The sequence below is a fragment of the Triturus cristatus genome, chromosome 4_1 (genome assembly GCF_964204655.1).
Source record: "Triturus cristatus chromosome 4_1, aTriCri1.1, whole genome shotgun sequence".
NCBI lineage: Eukaryota > Metazoa > Chordata > Amphibia > Caudata > Salamandridae > Triturus > Triturus cristatus.
The window spans coordinates 634601711-634626821 of NC_140585.1; the positions used below are offsets into that span (position 1 = coordinate 634601711).

Sequence of the window (25111 nt, forward strand, 5' to 3'; positions counted from 1 at the left end):
TCGTGTGCTATTTTTCTCCTCCTACCGGTATAATTTTTTTTTATCCTTACCCCCAACTCTATGTTGCTTCGCAAAACTCACCCCTCCTTTGCCCGCCCACCAGCCCATCCATTGCTCACCCACACCTCATAGGAATAAAACAAGCATTTTGCTTTTTATCAATGCTTTAGAGGAACAAAGCATTGTTCAATCCGACAAGTTGCAAAGAAGACACATTCTGACTTTACCAATGCTTGCTCTTTTCTGCACTTTGTGTACTGCCTGGAAACACCCCGATTGCCATTATGCAAAAAGCCATAGGAGAGAAGTTCCTCAAGCCAGAGAGGCAGGGTGCTAAATGGGATGGCTCTGTAGAGGATCCAGCTGGTCTTGGAAGATGTTATGTTAAAGGTTTTATAAAGTGCATAGAAGATGTTATGTAAAAGGTTTTATAAAGTGCATAGCTGCCCTAAACAGTTCTAGAACCTGACAACATACACGCTGCAGCTGGTGAAAGGGAGGAGAGAAAGAGAGGCTAGATAGAGAAAAGCCAGGTCTTAAGAGATATTCTGAAGAGAAAGTGGTTCTTGATTTTCTTAAGAGGGAGTTGCAAAGAGATGGAGCCAAAGCACAGAAGGTCCTCCCACCCGCCCTCGCTCTCCTGACTCGAGGTGCTGTACCTAAGTAGAGGTCAGCAGAGCGTAGGAGACAAGAAGGCTGGTAAGAAAAAAAAGGATTAGCCAGGATTGCCCCTCCCCCCCAGGAATACCAGGTCTTATGAGCATTACACAAAGTCTTGAAGTGGATATGTTTTTACACAGGGAGCCTGGCAGCAGCATTTTGGGTCAGCTGCAGTCTTCTGATGACTGACTTATTGGCTCCCAGACACAGGACATGACAATAATCCAAGCAGGACAAAATCAGCGCCTGAATTATGGTTTGCCAAATGGAGAAATCAAAGAAACCCAAGATGGACTTGAGGCTTCTCAGGAGCCCAAAGCAGGTACCAGCTACAGTTTTAGCTTGGGCCTCAAACGCCAAAGAGTTGTTCATCCAAACTACCAAGTTTTCTTTTTACAGAGGACTTGGGCTTAGGGGAAGAACCAAGAGAAGAAGGCCACCTGTGATCATCCCAGTACTGAACATGTTTGCCCATTAGCAGAATTTCAGTTTTAGTAGCATTCAGGCGGAGACCGTTATTATTCATCCAACCTGCCACTGCAAGAATACCATTTTGAAAGATAGCCATATCCTGCGTGGTATCTTAAGAGAGTGCAAGAATAAGCTGGGTGTCGTATGCATAAGACACTAGCGTGAGTCCTGAAGATTTGATTACCTGAGCGAATGGTTGGACATATAAATTTAATAGAGTAGGACTCGGAGATTAAATACTGAAGGACGCCATGGTGTACGGCGTGTGGATGAGAGCCATGAGGGGGAGAGATGACTTGGAATGAGTCCCCGATAGAAAAGACTCAAACCAGGCAAGAGCAGACCCTCCTAGGCTGATGCCTTGTAGGCGCTGAAGAACAATTTTATGAGACACTGTATCAAATGAGGCACACAGATCAAGCAGGATCAGGACAGAAGAGCTACACAGATCCAAGACACTGCAGAGGGTCTCGGTGACCAAAAGCTGGGCGGATTCCATGCTATGTGCTGGCCTACAGCCATTTTGGGAGATAACAAGGTTATGATTCTCTTCCAAAAACGTAGTGAGAATGCCTTTAGCATGTCTCTCTGAAACTTTAGCAAGGAAAGGTAAAAGGGAAATAGGACAGAAGTGTTCTGGCTTAGAAGCATCCAGAGCTGGTTTCTTAAGGAGGGGGGTGACTTTAGCATGCTTCCAGAGAGTGGGCAAGATGGCAGAAGACAAAGAAACGTTCACAATCTCTAGCCACGCCGAAAGAATAAACTCCTTGAGTTTAATAAGAAGATCCAGATTAATACGGTCATCAGGTAAACCAGATTTCACTTGAATACAGAGAGATAAGGAGGATAAGCACAGAGAGGGAAGTGAATGCAAAAAGACCGTAGGGTTGCTAACTGCTGGTTGCATTGTGGAGTTCCACCAAATGTCTGGAGCCACCAAAAGAAAGCAAGAGTACATATCATCAATCTTACTAATAAAATATTCTGCTAATTTTCTCACAATGAAGGCTAGAAACGTCAATGGGATCAGCAGAAAGGACAGGCTTTATAAGATTGTTCACTAGATTAAAAATGTCATTGGGCAGGTTCTTGCTATTACCAATTTTATTGGTAAAGTAGTCAGCCGTGGATTTCATAATAAGTTTATGGTAAGATTTAATAGCCAAACTATAGTGGGCTTTAAGAAGGGGGTCACAAGTTTTCCTCCAGGTGTATTCCAAAGTTTTACAATGCTTTTTAGCCAAAGTTAGTCTCATTAAACCAGGCTTCTTTATGGGAACCTGCCTAGAAGGGATAAAGACATCTAAGGCTGAAGTAAGCCAAGATTATAAAGAATTGGAGACTTCCTCCACATCAGAGGTCAGAAAGGGTTGGCTAGTCTGAATGAAGTGACCACATTTTTGAAGGTCAAGCTTAATGCCAAGGGTGTTTGTAGGTCGAGACCGAGCCCGCAGAGGCAGGAGATGATGTACAATTGCACAGTGAACCAGAAGAGAAACAACTTAGGCGTTCATAGGGTGAAACTTACCTCTGACCTCACAGGGACCAGTTCTTTAGTTCTTGGAAGGGTGATATCTCTAATGGTATCCAAAGAGGTTGCCTTTAAATTGTAAACACCTGGAAACTTCAGAAAAACTTCAAAGGAGCATCCTTGAGCTCAAGAGGGATTCATATTTCAGTACTATTTTGCTAGGGGCACTGGGATCATGGGTCACCAAAACAGTTTGGGTGAGACCACCATTGCTATATGAGCTGACTACCGAATGGCTAAGTAGTCTTTGCTGGCTGCATGCTCCCTTACCTGTTATAAAGGGAAAAGGGTTGTGACATTATAAAAAGCTCAGATCTGTCAACTCACTTTGAAGTGATTTGGCTGCGAGGGAGCAAATTGGTATAACTTGGGCGCCAGTGCTTAATTTGAGCCAGTGGTTTCCGGTAGTCAGCACCAGCACTTAATTATCAACACAAGCGCTTTTCATCAGCATGAGTTAAGGACACATTCATTTATGGTATGCACAAAGAGATTAAGTGATTTGTAAGGAATCACAGGATGTTGAGCCGACGTTGAGGCCCGAACCTGGTTCTCCAGCTCCCAAGTCTGCAGTTCTGGCCATTACGCCATCACATCCCCCTGTTTTCATGGTTAGTAGTAGGTTCTATTTTAACGGGAGCAACCAGAGGTGACTGGAGAACTGGGCTGTGCAAGCGGACTCCTGACGAGAGCCCTGGCATTCTTTCTTTTACAAATTAACCGCTGCTGGGCGCAGAAGTGAGGGAAGACAGGCAGTGCAGGGGCATCCCTCCACCTATGCTATGGTCACTGTAACTCTTGGTTAACATTACACAGGAAAATCCTGAAATCTGCATTAAGACTGATAGTCCAGAAGTCTTTGGTGACAGGAAAGGAACAAACAAGGCAGAACTAATCTGCGGTAAACTCTGGGGCATATGGTTGTAGGGCGCATGCTCCGGAGGTCTAATTGATGAGGCTGTGGCTTCCTACTTTCTTATGGGAACAGTCAGCATGCTGATTTCTGCAGCCTTTGGGGAAACAGGACATTTAGGGTGTGTGACTATGTGAGGGTGATCCATGATGAAAAGTACAATGAAGTTGTGATAGGTGATAATGTTATGTAATGCGGATTTGTGGAGAGCAGTATTACCCAGGAGGGTATCCTGGTGCTGAGCACATGGGAGTTTAAGCACACCTTGGCCTACTGAGACTACTTCAAACACCAGGTCTTCCACTTCTTGCAGAATTCAAGAAGTGTGGAGGAGGCTCTGGTGTGTAGTGTCAGTTCATTCCATGCTTTAGGAAAGGGTTTGGAGGCTTGACCGCCGGATCTGCTTTTCATATGCGTAGGATTTGAGCTAGTAGGAGTCTAGAAGAGTGGAGGTGTGTAGAAGGTTTGTGAAAGCAGATGCAATTGTTGAGGTATGCTGGGCCAGTGTTATCTAGTGCCTTGAAAGTGTGGGTGCGGAGTTTGTATTGTGCTTGGTTGTGAATGGGCAGCCAGTTGAGTCCCTTCATGTGTGTTGTGACGGGAGTGCAGCTTGGGAGGGTGAGAGTGATTCTGGCCACCTGAATGGTCTACGGTCTTCTTGTGAGTCCTTTTGGTGAACCCGGCATAGAGGGGGCTCCTGTAGTCCAGCTTGCTTGTGACCAGGGCACGTGTGACGGTTTTCCGCATGCAGATTGGGAACCATTGGAAAATCTTCCTCAGCATCTTTAAACGATAGCAGCATGAAGCGGTGATGGCAATGACTTGGGTGGTCATGTTGAGTTTGCGGTCAATTATGATCCCAAGGTCCATGGCCTGGGTTGTGGGATTTGGTCCTAGCTCCGCTGACCACCAGGTGGAGTCCCACAGTGATGTGCTCTTCCCAAGATTACGATGTTGGTCTTGTCAGCGTTCAGCTTTAGATAGTTGGTCTTCATCCAGTGGGTGATTTCAGCCATGCAGGCATTAAACTTGATCTGGGCATTAGGCGTCTTGGAGTCCCACAGTGATGTGCTCTTCCCAAGATTACGATGTTGGTCTTGTCAGCGTTCAGCTTTAGATAGTTGGTCTTCATCCAGTGGGTGATTTCAGCCATGCAGGCATTAAACTGGATCTGGGCATTAGGCGTCTTGTCAGTGAGGGAGAGAATGAGTTGCACATCGTTGGCGTAGGATAAGACACTGATATTGTGAGAGCGGATGATGCTGGCTAGAAAGATCATGTATGCATAGAAGAGGGTTGGGCTGAAGGAGGATCCTTGTGGAACTTTGCACATGAGGTCACAGGCGTTCAAGGTGTATGGTGCCAGGCTGACTGACTGGGTCCTTCCATTCAGAAAGGAGTAGATCCATCAGAGTGCGTGTCCTTGGATTCCCGAGTTCTGTAGGCATTGGATGATGATGGGGTGAGAGATTCTGTCAAATGCTGCAAAGTAGTTCACCATGTCCGCCATGCCAAGTGTCATGTTGATGTAATCTGTGGCAGCAATGAGGGCAGTTTCTGTGCTATGGTTGGGGTCTGAAACCAGACTGAGTGGTGTCGAGGAGTTGGTGGTTGCTGAGTTATTTATCAGGTGTCTACTGATGATTTTTTCTAAGACCTTGGATGGGACTGGTAGCAGGGAGATCGGTCTGTAGTTGGCGAGTGTTAATGGGTGCGCAGAGAGTTTCTTCAACAATGGAAGGACAGTTGTGTGTTTCTAAGCATTTGAGAAGGTTTCGGAAGTGGTGGTAGCATTTAGTATAAGTGAGGATGGTGCTGATGGGTTGTAGTCCTCTGGAGTTCACATGGGTCAATTGGGGACCCTGAGTGGATGGAGGTCATGGTAGAATGGTTTCTTCTGAGGTGACGGCAGTCCATGTGGTTAGCATTGGTTCTTTGGATAAGGTCGGGAGAGAATTGTCTAGATCTGCCGCATCTGGTTGAGGCTTAAGTTGATGTAAATGGCGGTGATTTTGTTGCTGAAGAATTGAAAGAGATGGTTGCAGAGGTCCTGTGAGGGACCGATGGGGAGGTAAAATCTTTAACAATGGCAAAGACTTTTTTTACTTCTGCTGGTGCTACCATTGATGCCTTCCGCCAGAGTGGCACATTTGGTGGTCTGGATCATCTGGTGGTAGCGTCTCAAGTCGGATTTGAATGTGCAACTGTCTACATTGTCCTGGCTCAGTCTCATTTGCGCTCCAGTTGTTTGCAGTGGCGTTTCGTCAGTCTGAGTTCCTGCGTATAGCAAATGGCCTGGGGTCTGGATCTTGTTGTATTGCTGTGTTTGAAGGGAGTAAGGGAGTTGGCACTGGAGGTGATACAATTAATTGAAATTCGTGGTGGCTTTAAGGAGGCTGTTCCTGTTTTCAGGTCAATAGGTGTTAAGACCGGCGTTCTGGTCTGGTCAGTGGCGCTGTTCCAGTTGTGGCAGGCAGATCTGGCGTTGGTGCGCGTGTTGGACAGGGATGCTGAACTTGAGGAGGGTGTGGTCTGTCAAGGAAACAGGTGTGGGCTTGTCAACTCAGATGTTGCCGAAATTGGTGAAAATAGGGTCCAGGAGGTGTTCTGAGACATGGGTAGGTTCATTTAATCTGTGGGTGAGGCCCAGTGCTTCCACAGTGTTCCATGAGTGCGCTTGGAGTTGGAGTGGTCTTCCAGGTGGCGGCAAAGTATCGGAGTAGGATGTAATTGCTAGCATCGAAGAAGAATGATGCGACAAAGTCTGTGATGGTGTCGGTGAAGTTGGTGCTCAGTCCCAGTGGTCTGTAGATGAGAGTGCTGCTTTGGGTGAAGGTGGCTGGGACTCTGAGCTTGAATATCTGGTGTTCTATGTTGGATGATGATGTGTCCGTGGATGTAGCGAAGCCGATGCTGTTCTTGTAGATGATGGAGATTTCGGCTCTGTGTTTATGAAGTATGTCTTGCCTGGCAATCTTGAAGACGGGTGGAAGGCTTCAGCAACGTCAGGTGCCGATGCAAGGTTCAGTAAGATTTAAATGAGAAAAAGTAGGTCAGAAGCATTGTCATGGAGTAGGTCCCAGAACTCTGTGGCGTGTTTGATGAGTGAGCGGCTGTTGAGGAGCATGCATGCATGCGAGTGTGGATTGCTGTGTGGGTGGTTGCAGCACGGTGTATCAGAGTCTGGTGTTGGGTGCTGTTGGTGCGGTGAGCGCGGGTGTGGGTAAATGCCTGAAAACTTGCACAGGAGAATGCTCCCTCTGCTCATTGGTGCGGCGAGGCAACTGTGTGTGGACCAGCGGCCGAGGGTGTGGAGGGTCGCAGCATTGTAATGGTGGGAGGACCCGGGTTCCTGTCGCTGGGCATAGTCCAGTGGGGCGACAGTTGTGCACCCATTATGTGGCAGCCATCAAGTAGGTCCTGGAAGGGGAGAAGAGTGATGTCACTTGCTGTGCAGATGGATGATGGAAATGAAGCCTCTTGCTTGGATTCTTCTTTTAAAGAGATTTTTGGCAGAAATCCAGTGACATCACTTATGGATATGAGTGATAGGAAACCCAGTGATGTCACTTCCTGTGCACCTGGATGATCGGAAATCCAGCAATGTCCCTTCCTTTGAAGATGGATGATGGAAAAAAGTCTGGAGAGAGGAGAGCAACAGAGTATATTTATGAACATCATGCGGAATTTCTGGATAGTTTGCGGTTGCACAGTGGTTAGAGGGGTGTGAGTATAATGTTGAGTAAGTGTGCTATGAGGATGTGGTGAGAGTGTTTCCTGCAAAGGATTGTGAGGAGTCCTCAGCGAGGCACATAATGCAACATTTTGTAGCAGGAGTTTGCGGTTTTCACAGAGGAGGAGGACTTCTGGCCTTTGGATTTTCCTGCCCAAAACAATCTCAAACAGGTGATATCATTGCCCCTAAATACTTCTGCTCTTTGCTCAGACAACTTGGTGAGGAATGTTTTGTAGTAAAGGGGTTTCATCTTGCACATCTTGACACGAATTACAGGTGGCAACTACAAGATGGCTGGAGCATGGCCCGGGATCACTTGATGCATTTGAATGCACTGGTTGCATCGGAGTGTCTGCTTTGACTTGGTCAGCCTGGTGGTATCTAGAGGAGTAGATGAGTAGTTGGTTGCAGTATGGGCAAGGCCTACATAACCTGGGGCTGAAAAAAACTAAGAGCACAAGAGAATTGTTGTTGGCTTGAAGGAGGTGGGCTGGAGGTGTGCGGGGTTGACATGAGAAAGCCAAAGGAATAATGGCCAGGGCCAATGAGGGCAGATGCTTCCAGGAGGCAAGAAAATGCCAGAAGGAGCTTGAGTGCTCCCACAGAAACATGGCTAACGAATGACAGACAGGTCATGAAGCCTGCAGCACAAGGTCAAACCAGCAGAACGGTGTACTGCGGAGGACAGCGAGAGTGAAAGGAGATTAGAGCTGCAGTCCTGCTTCAAGACAAACTAAGATTAAGACTCACTGGGAAGAAAGGAGTTCATGAAATTTACTCACCTTTGAAGTCCAGCCCTGAACTATCCTTGTTTCTACCACAGCTTATATACGAGGATCAAACAGGATTTGCCAGGGTAGAAAGGCATTTGGAGTGAGACAATATATTGAAAAATACAACTTATAGAAAATATAATAATTTGATTAGCTTCGCATGTTAAAAAAAGGAATATGATAGGGTAAGTTAGTTTTTCATAAAGAACGTGATGCTAACATTTGGATTGGGAGACGGATGGATATGAACGATGATAACCCTATGTTGGTTTTTCAGACAATAGGGTCAGTAGGAGCACCAGACAAGGATGCCCGGTCTCCTTTCACTTCCAATGGCCACTGAACCCCTAGCAGCAATAACAAGAAAGGCGGAGACATTGTTGTGGGAAATTTGGAGGGTGGCTCATTAGAGATCTCTTTTTAAAGATGATTTCCTTCTGTCTGACTGAGCCTCAGGCCTCAATTCTTCTTTTGCCGCAGCTATTGGAATATTTCAGAGCAATATTCAGGAATAAAGATAATTGGAGAAATCACAGCTTCTCATTGAAACGCCTCAAAAAAGAAAAATAAATCACACACTTGAATGGAGACTACTTTTAGGATTGAGACTGGCTCTTGTAAATGTTTAGGGATATACCTTACATCTGAAATCCCTGGCTCTTAGAGATAATATTAATTCACTGATCTAAAACATAAAAAAATAATTACACTGGTGGAACCCACTTTAGATTGTGGGCAGAATAACCACAGTTATAACAATAATAGATTAATGGCTAACCTAATAATGTCAGGCACTTTCAATAAAAATTAGGCAGGCACCTTTATGGATTTGCAGAAGGCGAGTAAAATTTGTGTGTTTGAGAGAATCCTTTGCATATATCCTGAAGTCTTGCAAATGGTAAGGTTTATGAGTGGGCCTCGGACTCCCATATGTTAGCACTTATTAAAGGGCATCTGAACACTATATATCATAGGAGAATGGTCACAGAGGTACGATAGTTAACATTGGGTATTTAGGGATAGAACATTTACAGGAAAACCTCATGGGATTTACTGCGGATACCAAACGCAGTGTAACCCCCAAAGGCTGAATTATAGTCATATTATAGACAAAACACTAAAGAAATGGGATTTTATTGCCAGAGTACAGATTTTAACAATATTTCAGACCTCAACCTGACACCCATAAACCATAACACAGACTTTACATCAGCCAACCAGTAAAAACCCTGGCATTCAGAATCATTAGAAGAATGTTAAAGAGCTTATGGGGTGAAGAAGTGGTTACAATGGTAGGCAACACAACTGGGACTTCGACTGGCCGTCTGGGAAGGGCTAAAGAATAAAGACTATCACTGATCTTTCATTATTGATTTGGCAAAAATTGGTCCTTGCACAGCTCTGGAAACAAAAATCAGCACTGTAGGAAAGTACTCATTTTTTACATGGTCACCCCCACAGTTTGCCTGGTAAATGATGTGATTTCCACTGAAAGTGCATCGAGTTCCGGCTAACCAGGTCACCAGTGCCAGGGTTCTTTACCAAAACTGTACAATTGTTTCCGCAATTGGCAAAACATTTAGCACCCACTGTAAATCCCTAGTAAAGGGTATCCCTGGTACCTAGGGCCTGAGGTACTAAAAAAGGTCCAAAAGTGCATCAGCACGAATTGTGCCACCCTGAGGGACCACTCACCAAGCACATGCAAGGTGCCATTGCAGGCTGCGTGTCTTAGTGCAGACAAAAGTGAAAACAAGGCATGCCACACATCCCTGTGTACCATATCTCCTAACACTGAATGTGATATTTGTAAGTCACTGTTACACCAGACATGACAGCCTTAAGGCAGGATGCTGAATATAACCTGTGAGGGCATATCTGCATGAGCAGATATGCCCCTTTGCTGGTCAGTCCCATTACTGCCAGTGCAAGTGGAGAGGGAAGCCATCTTAAAACATGTGCTAGACACTGGTAAAAATGAGTACCCCAACTCATGATGGCTTCACTGAAAATAGAGATGTTTGGTATCAAACATCTCATATTGATAAACCCACACTGATTCCAGAAATTGATTTACCAATAGATGCACCTAGAGGGCACCTTAGAGGTAGCCCCTGAAAACCCACCATCCTCTGGTGTGCTCCCTGACCAGTTTTTGCTACCCGAGACGCTGTTCTGACCTCCTAGAATGAGAGCCTCCCTGTCAAGAGGCAAAGAACAAAAGCTTGTCCGCAAAGATGGTGTAACATCCACTCACACAGGATGACCTGCTGATTAGCCTTCCTCGGCAGGTGGGAACATTCGCCATTCAGGTAGGCGTGCAACCTGGAGGCTAGTACCACCCCTAACGTGGGCTACACTGAGGGGGACACAATTTTCCAAAAGAAGTCATCATATTAAAAGCTCTGGGACTGGTTATGCGCACTTCCCACAGGAAGAGATTCCAACTTACCTCTCCAACTGGTGGTCGCGTCCAGAAGACCTTCGTGCCAGAGCCTGCAATGTTTGTACTGACTGGAGCGTCCCCATTGAAAAAACAAGGCTCCCAACGTCGATCCAGGACACGGCCGTCCCAGTGTTGCTGTGGGTACACTTTGTGTGCTATCTTGGATCTCTCTTTGCCCAGAGCTAAACCCTAGGAGCTTTGCTCCCACATCCAAGTGGCGTGCCAATGAGCAGCCACCAACCAGAAGCCCCCTATCCCTCATTGTATAACATTGGGCCTCAGCACTCTGCACCCGGCCTGCTGAAGTGCCGCTGAGGGTGCTTTTTGAGTGCATCCCTGACCCTCAGAGGGGACCCTTGCTCTAACCCCAGAAACTCCACCCGAAAGACCGTTTACTTACCTGCAAACCAATTTTCCTCCATGGGATTGCACTGTTTTCCTCTGAAAAACTTTTAAGTGTTGGGGGTGTTTGCATGGAAACATAAGAACGTGTGTTTTTGTGAAAGCTGTATTACCTACCTTTTATCTAGGAAATGTCCCAGTGTGATATCTAGGCATACCACACTGAGAAGAAAAAGTATTCTTTAAAGTAATTACAAAGTAACTGCAAAGTAATTTCAACAGTTTCAGAACATTTGACCTACCTGTAACAAAGCCAACTGCATTCAATTGCATTCAACTATATTATTCTAGAAAATATTTTTTTTACTTACCTGCACCAAGTCTTGCTTGGTTCTAAAGATAAAATACAACTAAGAAATATTTTTATAAAAAACAATTGGTCAGAGTTCAGTCTTTGAGTGTGTTAAATCATTTTTGCCCGAGTGTGTACAATAAATGCTTAACACTACCCTCTGATAAAGCCTTACTGCTAGCCCACAATACCACAAATAGAGAGTAAGGTATTATCTACTTTAACCTCTGTAAGCCTTTGCGGATCCACTGGACTCTGTGCACACTATACCTTACTTTGGTTTAGTATATATAGAGCCAGCTTCCTACACCGCTTGAAAAGACATACAATTTAAAAAGTGAGACTCGACTTCCTGAATATTAATATACTGCTTACTCACGAAGTCCTGTCTAATAAGTGGGAAGCAGGCAATGAGGGCCTGGGGCCAAAGGGGGTAGGTGGAGGGTAGGGAAATGAGGGAGGAGGATTTGTTTAAATAATTGCTACCGGATCAGTTGCCAGAGATTATAGCAGCCGTGATAACTATTTAAGATGACAAACGTTGATGACTATGAACATTTAGAGTTAATGATTATTCTTTTAAGTTGAACCAGAATAATAACAAGCATTTGAAATTCAATAGGTCTCGTATGTGTTTGAGTTACAGCTACTGGCATTGTAAATGCCACTGTGTTTTACCTATGTGTTATGGAGTGTATGCATGTGGTGTGTAGTGGAATTATGTGCATTGGACTGGAATTGTTTGTTCTGGAATTGTGTGGCATAGAATTGAGTGGTATGGAATTGTGTGGTATGGTGTGGAGGATTTATGTAGAGGAATTATGTGGCATGGTGTGCAGTGGAATTATGCGGATAGTACTTATGTGGTATTGAGTGTACTGGAATTATGTGAAGCGGGATTGTGTGTTATGAAGTGTAAGTATGCTGAATGGTATTTTGTGTTGTATGTTGGTAAATTTACTTTTAATACCTTTTTTTCCAAACACGAATCCTCTGATAAACAGTAAAAGCTGGACCTAAACGAAAATCTGCTCTTCAGTGTTGCCAAACATGGAGCACAAGTGTAAAAATGTGATCGGTAGCAAGTCTCAGGCTGACTAGAAAAGTCCAGTATAATCCCTTATTCAAGATCAGTGTTTAAGGCTGCATGGAAGAAAAAAAAATCAAAACAAGGTATTGCAGTAAATAACAATAAAGCCTTAACACTATCCCGTGTTCTGCACTTGTCAATAAAGGTCACATATAACCAAAGCCTTAAACAATGTCTTGACTGATTAAAGGTAATGTTTGAGGTCTGTGAATCTCCACCAATACACATCTTCAGACATTAAAATTAGCTGGAAGGTTGCAATATCACAACATGTAGATGTTCCTGCAGTGGTTACACCATTAAACAGCTATATTTCCACTGTCAGCAAACATGAAGAAAAGAGAAATTATTTGTCATTTTAGTGAGATCATCAAATATGTAAATCGTGATGTAATATTATCATTAAGATCATCTGTGACCATGTGCGAAGCCTTGAACAGTGCTCAGGGCCTAGGGTGGACACAACTCACTAGAGCTGGTGAATTTTAGTCTGTTTCAACTGACTGACAAACAATTTCTTGTGCAAGAGATACGGGTCAAAAGGCTTCTGATGGGTGCTATACATGATTTTGAAGGTTGCTCACAGATCGTCTTAGACTTTGATGGGTAGTAGTGGTACACTCAAAGCCCCATTATTTAGCCAAGACACAACTAATGGTTAGTAACCACTGATCAAACCACGCAGAGAAGAATTACCAGCTCTCCCTGGGTAAATCTATGCAGTTTATCATGGCTAGCAAAACTAGTACGGATGGTGTGTGTGAGTAGATCTCAGATAAATGATGGGAGGAGCACACCCACGTTGAGAGTCTTCCTGTATTTATTTAGACCCAACAGTTGCAGGTTCATCAACAGGGTTTACTGGTAGTCAGAATTGCTATCCTTCCGTTCCCTACCTGTTTCCTATACTGCTTTACTTTCTCTCATTCTCCCTCCCTACAGAAACCATTGGAAAGCCAAGTGTATGCATCTTGTGAGAAATCACCTATAGCTGGATGGAGCACTAAGGATTCGGTCACATTCGTTTGACTAAGCCACTTCCTTCAGGTCAGGCTGTGAGGTGGAATACATGGACAAAGGATTGTGGACAGAGGCATGAACAGAGTTGCACACCCAGGCCTACCCAAAGAAATGGGTTACAAACCCATTCCCCGCATCGTGTACTGCATGAACAAGAAACCAAGATCCTTGAAAAAGTAGTCTGTTTTTTTTTTACCTTCACCGTTTTCGTGATTTCGATTAGCACAGCTAGACAGTGCCACACCACTGTTTCCCTCGACATGGTGCCGAATTAGCAAGGGGGGGACCATGAGCCTCCATAGCAGTGCCGTGCCACACTAATCACCATGCCGTGGTGTCAGCATTAGTCATATGGTGTCTCCTAATGTGGTCATTAAGGCCATAGGGTGTGTGATGTCACTTCCGCTACCACTGCCATTTTGGTGTACTGACAATCATGAGTCTGCCCATAACCGAATCTGCAAACAGCCACAGGTTAGTAAGAAGGATGCATAGCTTGCAAGAGGTGGCAATGACTGGTAGTCCGGCCACTGGAATAAAAACTATTGATAAACATAGTGGACCGCAGGGCTTCGAACCTTTACCCCTTCTGAACGAGCCTTCCATCATGATCCCTAAACCACCATTGGCAGGCACTCTGGGGTCACTTGTGCCTGGTAAAAGGATTCAGTCTATCAGGGAAACTAATAAAGCTGTGGGAATAGCCACAAAATGACTTCTGCACTCAAGGGAGGATCGGGTCATCTGTAATTCAGAACAACCATTGTGTCAAGAAGGTCCTGCCAGTATCAATGCAACACTAACTGATTCTTTGATGCGAACGTTCCCCAGAAACGGAGACAAGAAACAGGCAGCCGTGCGTCACCTACAATGACCCTCTGTCCCGACATGGCCCTGGTACACGGACGTTATAGCTGTTTTATTACTCGCGCCGTGACACAAACAGAAAGAAAACCACATTCATTAACATCGCATCTCTGCTTGCCTGGAATCTGCCGAACTACCACTGCATGTGCCAATCAGTCATGATTAGAGAACCTTAATTAGCATGATGGGCATCTTCCATCTCGTCATCTGCTGGGTATGAATGAATGAATGAACGAACGGAACTTGTAAAGCGCACAGCAACTCCATCAGGGGTGTCCCGTCGCTAAAGGCTCACACATGACAAACACATATATTCAACTTGAAACTGCTTCTGCCAGAGGCAGAGTTTAGGCAAACAAGGGAATCCTAAGTGGAAGCTTCTCAGTACCGCCTACCTGACCAAGCCACACACAAGGAATGGGGGCTGCAATAATGGAGCCATCTGGGGTGGGGGAAGCGAAACCACTACAGCCACAACACACTGAGCAGGAGAGGGCAGGGCATGCTAAGTAGCAGAAGGGAGACACAGCATAAAAGGATCTAGGGGAGGAGCTATGTGGCATGGACAAGAGTTGGGGGCTGAGCCGCCTTCGCTTCGACGTGCACACACTGAAAGGGGGCTGTAATGGCAGAGCCGTGCACAAAGAGTCCAAGAGGCAGGGCACATCTTTAGAAGTCGTGAAAAACGCCCTAATGATAAATGGTAGCGCTCACTTAAATTGCCAAAGAAGTCCTGAACGCTGTCAAAGTAGTACGACGCCGTTGTCCACATAGTCATGGTGCTGTCTAGCAGAGCATGCTGCTTCTTGGATGCTCGTACACAACCATGGGCGTAAATGTTTCATCAGAGAGTCCAGGCAGTGTAATGGTCACGCAACAACATGCTGACAGAGGCTGGCGACAATTGGGTGCACCATCTCATGTTACGACGCTGTTCTCCACTTGTTCACACAGCCTTGTGGCAAAGATATGCACATACACCACTGTGCTTGAAGAGAAGGAAACTAACAGAAAACGAGTGCGCCTGACCTAACAGATAAGGTCTCCAGTGGAAAGCTACTGAGTAGTTAGGAGCTGCTATGTGGGTGGTAACCAAATAGAGAAAATTGCGACCAAAAGGGGCAACGAACCAGTAGAAACCAAGATATTTTAAAGAGCAATCCAAGTAGCTAATAAAAAGCAACGGCGAAGTTAAAGCCCACAAAACTGCACAGAACAGGTCTCGAATAGACAGCGCAATCTTTAAAAAAAATTACGCTGACTGAACAGGATAAATAAAGGGAGGTTTGTGGAGGATAGGTAGAGAAAAACCACAGAAAAACTCAATAATGCAACTTAATGAATCATCGGGTATGTTTTTGTTTTGAGAGAACTTACTTTAAAGGGTGTTTGTTCGCTTATACAACATTTTATGGTGATTTATCTAGTACAAGCATAATGAAGGCACTTATTTATAGCACTATAGCACTTATTAAAATATTAAACAATTATGTCCAGTTACATCTTGAAGATACCGACTAGTCAGCTTCAATATTGAGGAACAAATGCTCCCTATCTGTATAGGATTTTAAAAAGCCCCAATAAAGCTGTATGCTGCCTCCATTTTCATGAGAAAATAAAGAGGAACCAGTGATCCTCCTGACTATTAGAATGTGCAATTTTATCCAGCCCTTTCTATACTTGGGCATGGTTCCCAGGGCATATCTTGGCTCAGCATGGTGATGCCACCAATGCTCCTATGAAAATAAATGGCAGAGAAAGGTTTTGCTTCTAACACAGAGGAAAGAAACTAAATTCTTACAAGTATCATGTGACTGTAGACAGTATACAAACATATCAAGTGGGCAAATAATCAACATAAACCTACAGTATGTGATAGTGTATAAAAGGCATATGTGTGATGGGTAACATGGCAGGAATTTTATGTAAGAAAACATGCATGTCATGTTTTACAAGTCAAAGCTCAGTAACCTAATATGGAAACAGATGATATTTGAAAATAAATACAATATGAAGAGTAAATGGATATGTTATTTACCTTCTGTAACGCCTTGTCTGGCAGAGACATGATCTAGCCGCAGATTCCTTACCTTTGAATTTCCCAGGTGTCAGACTGGATCTGGAAGATTTTCCTTCAAGCAATACACCTGCGTGCTGGTAGGTGGAGTCGGTCAGCCCTGTGTGATGTCAGCGCAGTTGTAATGTCCGCCTCACCTATATAGGCACCACATTGGCCTGCTGACACCAGTTACTTTTCACTACTTGCCACGCCAGAAGCACACTGACATTGGTGTGTTTTGAACAAGTAGGGCCCTGAAATGAAACTGCACGGACTCTAAAAAAATCTATCTGCAGTGGAATGAGGATGAGTGGGTAGGTTCGTAATGAATCTGCGGCTAGATCATGTCTCTACCAGATGAAGAGTTACCGAAGGTAAGTAACTTATTAATCTGATAGAGACATCTAGCGGAAGAATTTCTTACCTCTGAATAAATACCACAGCAATACCATCCCAGGAGGAGGGACTGTGGACAGGTTTCGATCAGGAAGTCCTGAGGGACAGAGAGGCCAAAAAGGCTGTCCCTACTGACTTGACTGTCCAGACAGTAGTGCTTGATAAAGGTGTGCAGAAATGCCCACGCTGCAGCCTGACAAATGTTGAGGACTGGAACTCCGCATTGCAATGCCATGGTAGCAGCCGCAGCTCTGGTGGAATGAGCCCTTAAGCCTTCAGGTGTGTGCTTTTTGGCCAGAGCGTAGCAAAATTTAATGCAGAGGACAACGCATCACGAGAAAATACCCTTCTGCACTGCACAACCTTTCTTTGATCCAACTTACCCCACAAAGAGTAGGTCATCCACCTAGAACTTTTTAGTGCGATCAAGATAGAACGACAATGCTCTTGTGGGGTTCCAGGTGATAGTCACTCCTCTTCTTTATAGGGGTGTGGAGAAGAGGAGAAAGTGGGCAAGGTGACAGATTGCCCCACATGGAATGGTGCTACCACTTTTGGTAAGAAAGAGGCCAGAGTGCTAAACACCAACGTATCAGGGAAGATGGTCAGGTAAGGAGGCTTGGATGACAGAGCCTGCAATTCAACCTTCTGGCAGATGTATTCGCCACTAAAAAGGTTATTTTGATAGTAAGCAGCCAGAGGGGGCAATTGTGCAGAGGTTCAAATGGAGCGCACATTAAAAAGGTGAGAGCCACATTAAGGCCCCACTGATGCATAATAAAAGGAGAAGGTGAGAATCTGTTTACAATGAGAGATTTCAATAATGAGGGTTGGTCTGGCAGCCTCAGGAAGGCAGACAGGGCCGAAAGGTACTCTTTGAGAGGGCCCAGTGCAGAGCCCTGCTGGGCAAGGGTAAAAATAAAACACAAAACGTGAGAAAGGGAAGCAGAAAGAGGATCAATAGGACTTTCTTTGCGATATTTTACAAATTGGTGCCACCGGCAGGCGTACAGGGTCTTGGTAGAGGGATGCCTGATTGCCAAAATAACATTACAGACTTCGAGAGGAAGGTTGAATGTTATCAACTGCCACCACTCAATCTCCACGCAAGAAGGTGTAGACTGGACTGGTTCAGTGGAGGAGCCTTCCCTGCCGCTGCGACAGAATATCCTCCCAAAGGGACAGCCCGATCGGAGGATCTATGCTCAGTTGGAGAGGCTTGGGATGACAGACTCTCTGTGCCCAGTCTGGAGCCACAAGAATGACTTCTTGGACAGGAGCGGTATTGGCGGAATGAGGCCCGAGCTCCATTTCAAATAAAAAGTGTCTCGGAGCTAGAGCTGCCTTAGAAACTCTACCGCGCAAAAATGCTGACGTAGCGCATAATCGGCGGAGGTAAACAGATCTAACTAAGGCTATCCCCACTGTTGAAAAAGACATTGTGGCATCTCTGGGTAGGGAAGCCAGTCATGATCTGACAGGCATAGACAGCTGAGTTCTTTCACCCTGGCGTTTAGGGAGCCTGAAAGGTTTTAAAACTAACATGGATATGCCCTACTGTTCCAGCCACGTCCAGAGACCGAGGAGCTTTTAAAAAAGGATCCACGACCCCACCCGCCCTGTTTATTGTAGTATCACATGTCGGTGGTGTTGTCCGTGAACACTTTAACCAGCTTTTCTTACCCAAACTATCCAGCCTCTTGGAGTATCTATCCGGGGGTGAGGAAGGGAATGTGTCTTGTAAGGTAGAGGCTTGGACCGCCAAGGTCTCGGGGGTAGAGTGGATGGTGAGGAATTTTGGGTCGCCCAGTGGAGGGTGATGCAAGTGGGAGATTGTCCTATTCACAGGAGGCCCTGTGCTTGGCTTGGAACAGGTTCCCAAAAGAACCTCAGTCAAGGCCTCATTGAAAGGCAGGAGGGGTTCAGAGGAGGAGACACCCAGCTTCAGGACCTCTGTCATGATGTTTGTCTTAAATTCCACTGAAGGGAGCTGAAGGTCCAGAACCTCAGCTGCCCTTCTCACCACCATAGCACATGCAGCTCCCTCCTCTGTAGCCACGGTAGGGGAGAAAGCAGGCTAGAATCTGGAGAGGTATCCAGTATGCTGGCCTCAATCAATTCCTAATACCAGTCCATTTCTTGAGAAAGCTGGTCTTGTAAAGGGTCCTGCAACCCCTTCCAATCTTCCTCCATTCCTAGCCCTTCAGAATAGGGCTGAGGAAGCAACCTAGAACCTTAAAGTTCTATCGGCGCTGATGCGGCTCTCGGTTGCTCGGAATAAGAATTGGGCTGGCACAGCTGGTGGATGCTGGGGTGTTGGGAGTCTTGGTGCCAAAAATGATAGCAGGGGTATGACTAATGTTGGTCTAGATCCATCGCTAGATACGTGGGGTGGGTCATCAACGTCGGGTGGACCCACCAGTGTGGAGACCGATGGAACCCCCTCTGAGCCTCCAAGCCCGACGGCGCGCCAGTAGGGTCAGACCACCCAACTATGAGGCACATGGCATCATAAAATTCCTGGAGCTGGGCAGGGGTTGCTCCGGCTCCAGGAAAGGCTGAGCAGGGCGAAGTAGACCCAGGCGCAGGTTCTGAGCAATGAGTAAGAGGTCGAAGCACACTTTGACTTTTGTTCCTTCTGCTTCTTACCTGACCGGCTCGACGAGTGAGTTGGAGGACGAAGATCTGGGACTCTTGAAACGGTGGCTTTGTGAACCTTTGTCTCAACTGGGACCGAAAACAAGACCCCAGCGAAAACGACACGGTGCACCAGAGACAAACCAGGCGTGGTGACAGGCAGCGCACGGCTTGAAACCAGAAGTCTTTTTTGACATGAGGGGTAAAACCTACATACCAACAAGGGATCGATGAAACATTAAAAAAAAAGCCTGTCAGAAAGTGACAGAGGGTAGCTAGCTCTCTTCGCGGATTTGCGCTCACTTATTAATTGTGCTTTTTATGATTTGTGAAAAAACTGATAGTTTGAAAACAAGTATTATGGTCAAAGGTTCAAAAGCTTTTTGTGAAGCTCAGTTATACACACACCCAAAAACACATAATATCAACAACAGCGAAGTTCAGAAAAAAGTTTTTTTGAATGATATACAATATTTTACATATATTAAATTTAATACATGACATTGCCACTAGTTTAGGCTTTCTGATCTTGCAATTTGTGTAATATTAGTTTTTTTAAGACTAATTTGCCATTGGTTGAGAAATACTAGCCAAATAGAGGCCATCTGCCAAAGGGGAAAAAGTGTCTAACAACTTGAGTCAACTCAAGCAGAACAAATGACGCGGTGTTCAAAACATCAACAAAAATATCAGTTGCATTCCAGAAAAACTTAAATACGTTAATTGGAAAGACTGGAAAGCTCAACAGCTGTTTGCAAATTTGCATTTACAAATTTCACAGAAAGTTTTAACGTGAGAAAAACCAGTGAGAACTCAAAATGCTGGCGAAGAAAAAAATCCTTTAAATAAAATATTCAGCTACTACATCATGGGAACTGAATTATGCAAAAATCAGATAATATAATGGCTTTTGCAAACATTATAAATGATCGATGGGAGTGAACCCAGGATTTGAAGTAGAAAGGATGTATTTTCAGAGTGGCAGTATGCCAGCTAATTTATTCGTTTCCATGAATAACTTTTCATAAGTACTGCATCTACTGTGGTTAAAATAAACATTCACTTCATGAGCGCCTTGAATAATCCGAAATTTAACACCAGTGTACAATTTATTTTTACCATATGAGCATATTTTCAAATCTTTTGTAGTGTGTTATGAAATGTTTGGTCAAATTTGCAAGCTTTCACACAGTAATGAAAACTAAGTGTTGCTAGTTTCATATTTCTGCTTTCTGTACGTAGTCACAAGTATATTAAAGAGAGGCCCAGACTGAGGAAAAGATTTAGAGGATGTGAATAAAAACTATTCAGGTCTTTCCTCTCTCAGTGTAAAGCACCAACTCTGGCTGGCCAGTCCTAAACTCACTGTCAAGGAAACACTCACATTACACTAAGATAACCTCTGGACTTAAGACACAACACCTCAGCAAACATGTTTCTTTCTCGAATTTCAATACAGCTACCTCTAACGCCTCATAATCCTCAAACATCACAATATGAACCTGTAAAATGACATCCCCCAGTTTAAACATTTTTTGAGGATGCATCAGTTTCTTCAAAACGGGCACATCTAAAGCTAACCCAAAAGTAATTCGACAAAATTTGCATGCCTGTACTGGTGTCACATTATGTTAATTACCTAGATTTGGGAATTGCGCCTTACCTTGTGATATGTGGATGGCAGATTAATTCCAACAAAATCTGCATCTCTTGGAGTAGCCAACATCTGACTGACAGTGTTTGGCTATCCACTCACACTGACTTGTTGATCTCTTTTTTATACAGCATTTCTTTAATACAGCAGAAATACATAGGAAAGGTGAAAAGGTTTTATAAACTTTCTGATCACATAAAATATGTGACCGTTCTCCATTTATATTACATATGCAGGGAACAACTGAAATGGCATTAATTCTCCAAAATACAATCAAGTTCTTGGCACTCTAGTTATAGAAAAAGCGAAAAAAATAAAGCTATGAGCTGTTGTCCTTTAATCAGCTATCAATTGATGAGGTACCAGATCATTGAGGAGGCAGGAGACAGTTGGAGGCAATGAAATCATAAAGAAATAGAGATAGGTGTTGTGGTGTGAAAAATGGGGATGAGGGTGGAGTGGGCCTCTCTAAAAATGCACAAACAAAAGCAAATGGTTCTTTACACCTTTGGTGGCAAAATCACCACTGGTGCAAACCCACTCAGAACATTGTACTAATTTGGGAACACACCCCCTTCTTCAGTCTTTATAGTTTTTGGACTATCGAGTCACACATTAAATTAAACACAGGCAGCACCTTGTGCACTGCTTGTACCACCTCCTTGTTCAAGGTGATCTTATGAGAGAAACACTTTATTTCCCTCAACCTTTCTAAAACTATTGACAATGTAATTTGTATGTCCCAAGCATCGTCACTGTCAGCACCATCTTCTCCTGCCATCAACAGCTTGAGGGCACTAGGATTACACTGTATTCACAATTCCTTATTGCGCCTCCAACCTAGAAGCAATACTTGTTTTTCCCTTTACGATATACTGCCTACCATCTTCAGCTCATTGAAACAGACTGATGCTGCAAGCATTCCCAAAACTTGCATAAGTTTCCTTGGATTCACATCAGTTCTGGATAAATGTTTACATTTCACCTATCAAATGTTGATGTACACCTCTGCTGATATCAGGTATAATGCAACTAGGTTTCATATTTTGTTATTCTTTGTACAACTACTGGTTTCCCTGGTGGAGTTAGGAAAAATGGTATGGTCTTCACACGATATTGATTGCAATCTCTTGTACAACGCAGGAACCACAAGTAGAATAATGTCCTTGTAATGTAGATTTGGTTAATACCAATACATTAATCTATCAAATGCAAAGCAAAACTCAGTTAAAATAATAAGAGTATTCTCAAGTCTGGAACTCTCTCCATTCTACTCGAGAATAAGATCCAGCCCAAAACACTGCGAGAGCTGGTGGCCACGCAGCGGGTAGGCTTGCTTTAATTCCAAAGATAACAAATTATAATGTTAACATCATGGAACTTGGTAAACAAACGGTTTCACTGACATCAAAGTGGAGATATTAACTTAAATTGTAATTTAGTTATTTATTCCTTCGATTAGAATACGATCTTTGCTTACTGATTCTGTAATTCTTCTTTAGTAAGATGCTTGTACAAAGATGGAAACTTTACTCGATTGTAAAGTGCTGTGACAACCCATTGGGTCTTCTTCATGCATCTTAAAACTGCAGTTAAACAACGTAGCATTCCAATGCTTTTCACAGATAATGTCCTCGTGCTCAAAGCCCACAGTACTAGGTCTTCCGATTTTTCACCCAAGATGCAGATATACCCAGATTTGTTGCCTCTTAGAATCTCTTATTAGCACATATCCAGGAGTTCCTTGCATAGTATTATCACCTGCTGATGCAGCTGAACACTCATCACCCTCTATTCTACAGACTGGTACGTAAGTGTTTGTCACTCAGTTCAACATTTTCCGCATTACACTCCCTGTGGAATGGAATTACTTCTTTCACTTGCCAAATACAGTTCAAAGTCACTGATTCATTACTTACTGACATCAGATGCACTTCAATGTACGTTATCAGCCCCTTCTAAAATGTTTCAATAACAATGTTGTTGCAAAGCACAGGCATGGAGGGGTTTTGCAAGTTCCAATCTGTAATACGCTACCAACTGGCAAGTTAAAACACATTTGGACCAATTAAGCTCCGAGCATAGGCTACAGGCACCAAAGGGAGCCCTGGATAGGCCACTTTCAAACAGAGAGAAGACCTTGGGGTGGGTGGGTTGAAATGGCTTCTTTCAACTCATAACACAAGGATAAGATGGAGAATGGAGATACATACACAGCTGTTATGCTACAAATGTTTTGTATGTTAATGGGTCAAATCACAATGTCTCAATTATTACTCTGATGAACAAATAACAATAAAAGTTATTTTTTCAAAGTATTTTAAGTTATACTATCAATGCATCAGACAACGACATAACATTATGACATACTCACCAAACAAGTACTACAGAAAATACTAAGGTCCAGACTTCCTGTTTCTGCAAGTTCAACTATTGTCTGTGAATAGAAAGACAAATTATATATATTTTGCCTCACTGTCTGACGGAATGATTTGAAACAGGAAATTATGTTACAATCAGTCACAAAAGATGAAAATATATGGCTTTATTGTGTTTAAATGAAGGAGTAGCATATTTCTGAAATGCTTTTGAGTTTAGGGATCTTTATTTTCTAATAGAAGAAATATTATGCAAAACAATCGTTGAGAGGCGTGTACATACTGAATCAGATCTAGGAATGCATATAAAACATATGTATAATATAGCCTATAAAATCACATTTAAGGACAATAAACAAAAGTGTTGATGCAGAGGTGCAAACTAGGCAATTTGCATCTGGACAGACTATCATTTGTTTGCTTAACGGGTATATGAAATACACAAAACATGCAAGCTATAATGCACTTTTGAACCTGTATGGAAAATACTTGCGTTCAGTTTCCACATCCAAATTTCCAAATCTTGCATGGGCATTATTTACCCAAATGGACATCATGCACACTGAATGTTAGGATAACTTAATTTTCCCATTTTGCTCTTTTCTCTAGTGATTAAAGTTATTAATAATGTCACCACTTCAAAAAAATCTCATAAAAAGGCTACTGCATTTTTAAATGCATTCAGTAATGCTTAAAATGAATTAATGTAGGTGTAAGTTAGATCTTCAGTATCACTAGATGTTTTTGAATGCCCAAATATTAAATGCTAAGACATAGCCACAATGGCATCCTATTTTCTAGGTCACTGCACAGACATGGCCACTTTTGCTAACTCAGATCAATTTTACATGTGCCCAATGAAGACAAAGTACTATGCATCTAACACAGGAATTGAAAACGAGTGCCAGCATTGAACTTTAATTAGTCACATGCCCCAAATGCATTTCTACAATGTGAACATTTGCATGACAGAGTCTCTCACCTGAATTCGCTCCACGTTCCTTCTTATTACCCAAAAAGAACCCCCAAGTCATGTAGGGAGGAACTTGGACTATATTATCAGAAGTTAGCGTAATGTACACCCCCGGCCTGAACATCTCTGGAATCATTAGAAATGCCACTACTTAACTTTGTTATTTTGTTAACAAAAGTCTCTAGCTTAATTTTAGTTAGGAAAAAATGATTCTACATAGACTTCAATGAGACCTATGTGAGTACCTCCTGTGTCCAGCCGGACAGAGGAGCATTTAATCTCAAATAATCAAAGAAATGTAAGTAAGAATTGAGAAGGCTGATGAAACAAGGGCACAGTCCTGTACCGAGTTTTCAACAGAGAGAGGAAAAGAAAGATCAAGAAGTGAAAGGCAATTACAAATTGATAACAGGCAAACACATTTTGGAGCGATCATGGGGGCTTACAATACAATGAGCGACTTCAAGTAAGCTCTAGCCAATAGTATCCACGGTACATTTAAACAATTGCCATAATGTGGAACTATTATAACAAGTCGACGTAACGTTTCGATCCCTAGCTCCTAGTATACAGGGATCATCATCAGGACTAAAGGATTTGTCAACAAAGTTATGCCTGGTAGGATTATAACGCCTATGAACATTGAATAAGGGAAGGAGAGAATAAAAATACAAAAAGTCAGCATTTGCGTATTCAAACGGACAACATGTCAATTGTCATTTATGTGCTCAGGAGTGGAGCCGCGTGCGACAATCGGTGATGGGGGTAAACAAGTGATGAAATGGAATTTTATGAAGAGACTTGGTGAAATAA

At 43.6% G+C, this 25111-nt stretch overlaps 1 protein-coding gene across 1 annotated transcript in view; it reads right to left on the reverse strand.

The window, feature by feature from the left end:
* Positions 1-25111, reverse strand: part of ZDHHC17 (zDHHC palmitoyltransferase 17) — a 505513-nt gene that overhangs the window by 172959 nt on the left and 307443 nt on the right. Inside the window, exon 12 of the mRNA XM_085653012.1 lies at positions 23322-23384. Within this exon, the coding sequence (XP_085509138.1) occupies positions 23322-23384 (63 nt within the window). The remainder of the gene's footprint in view (positions 1-23321; positions 23385-25111) is intronic.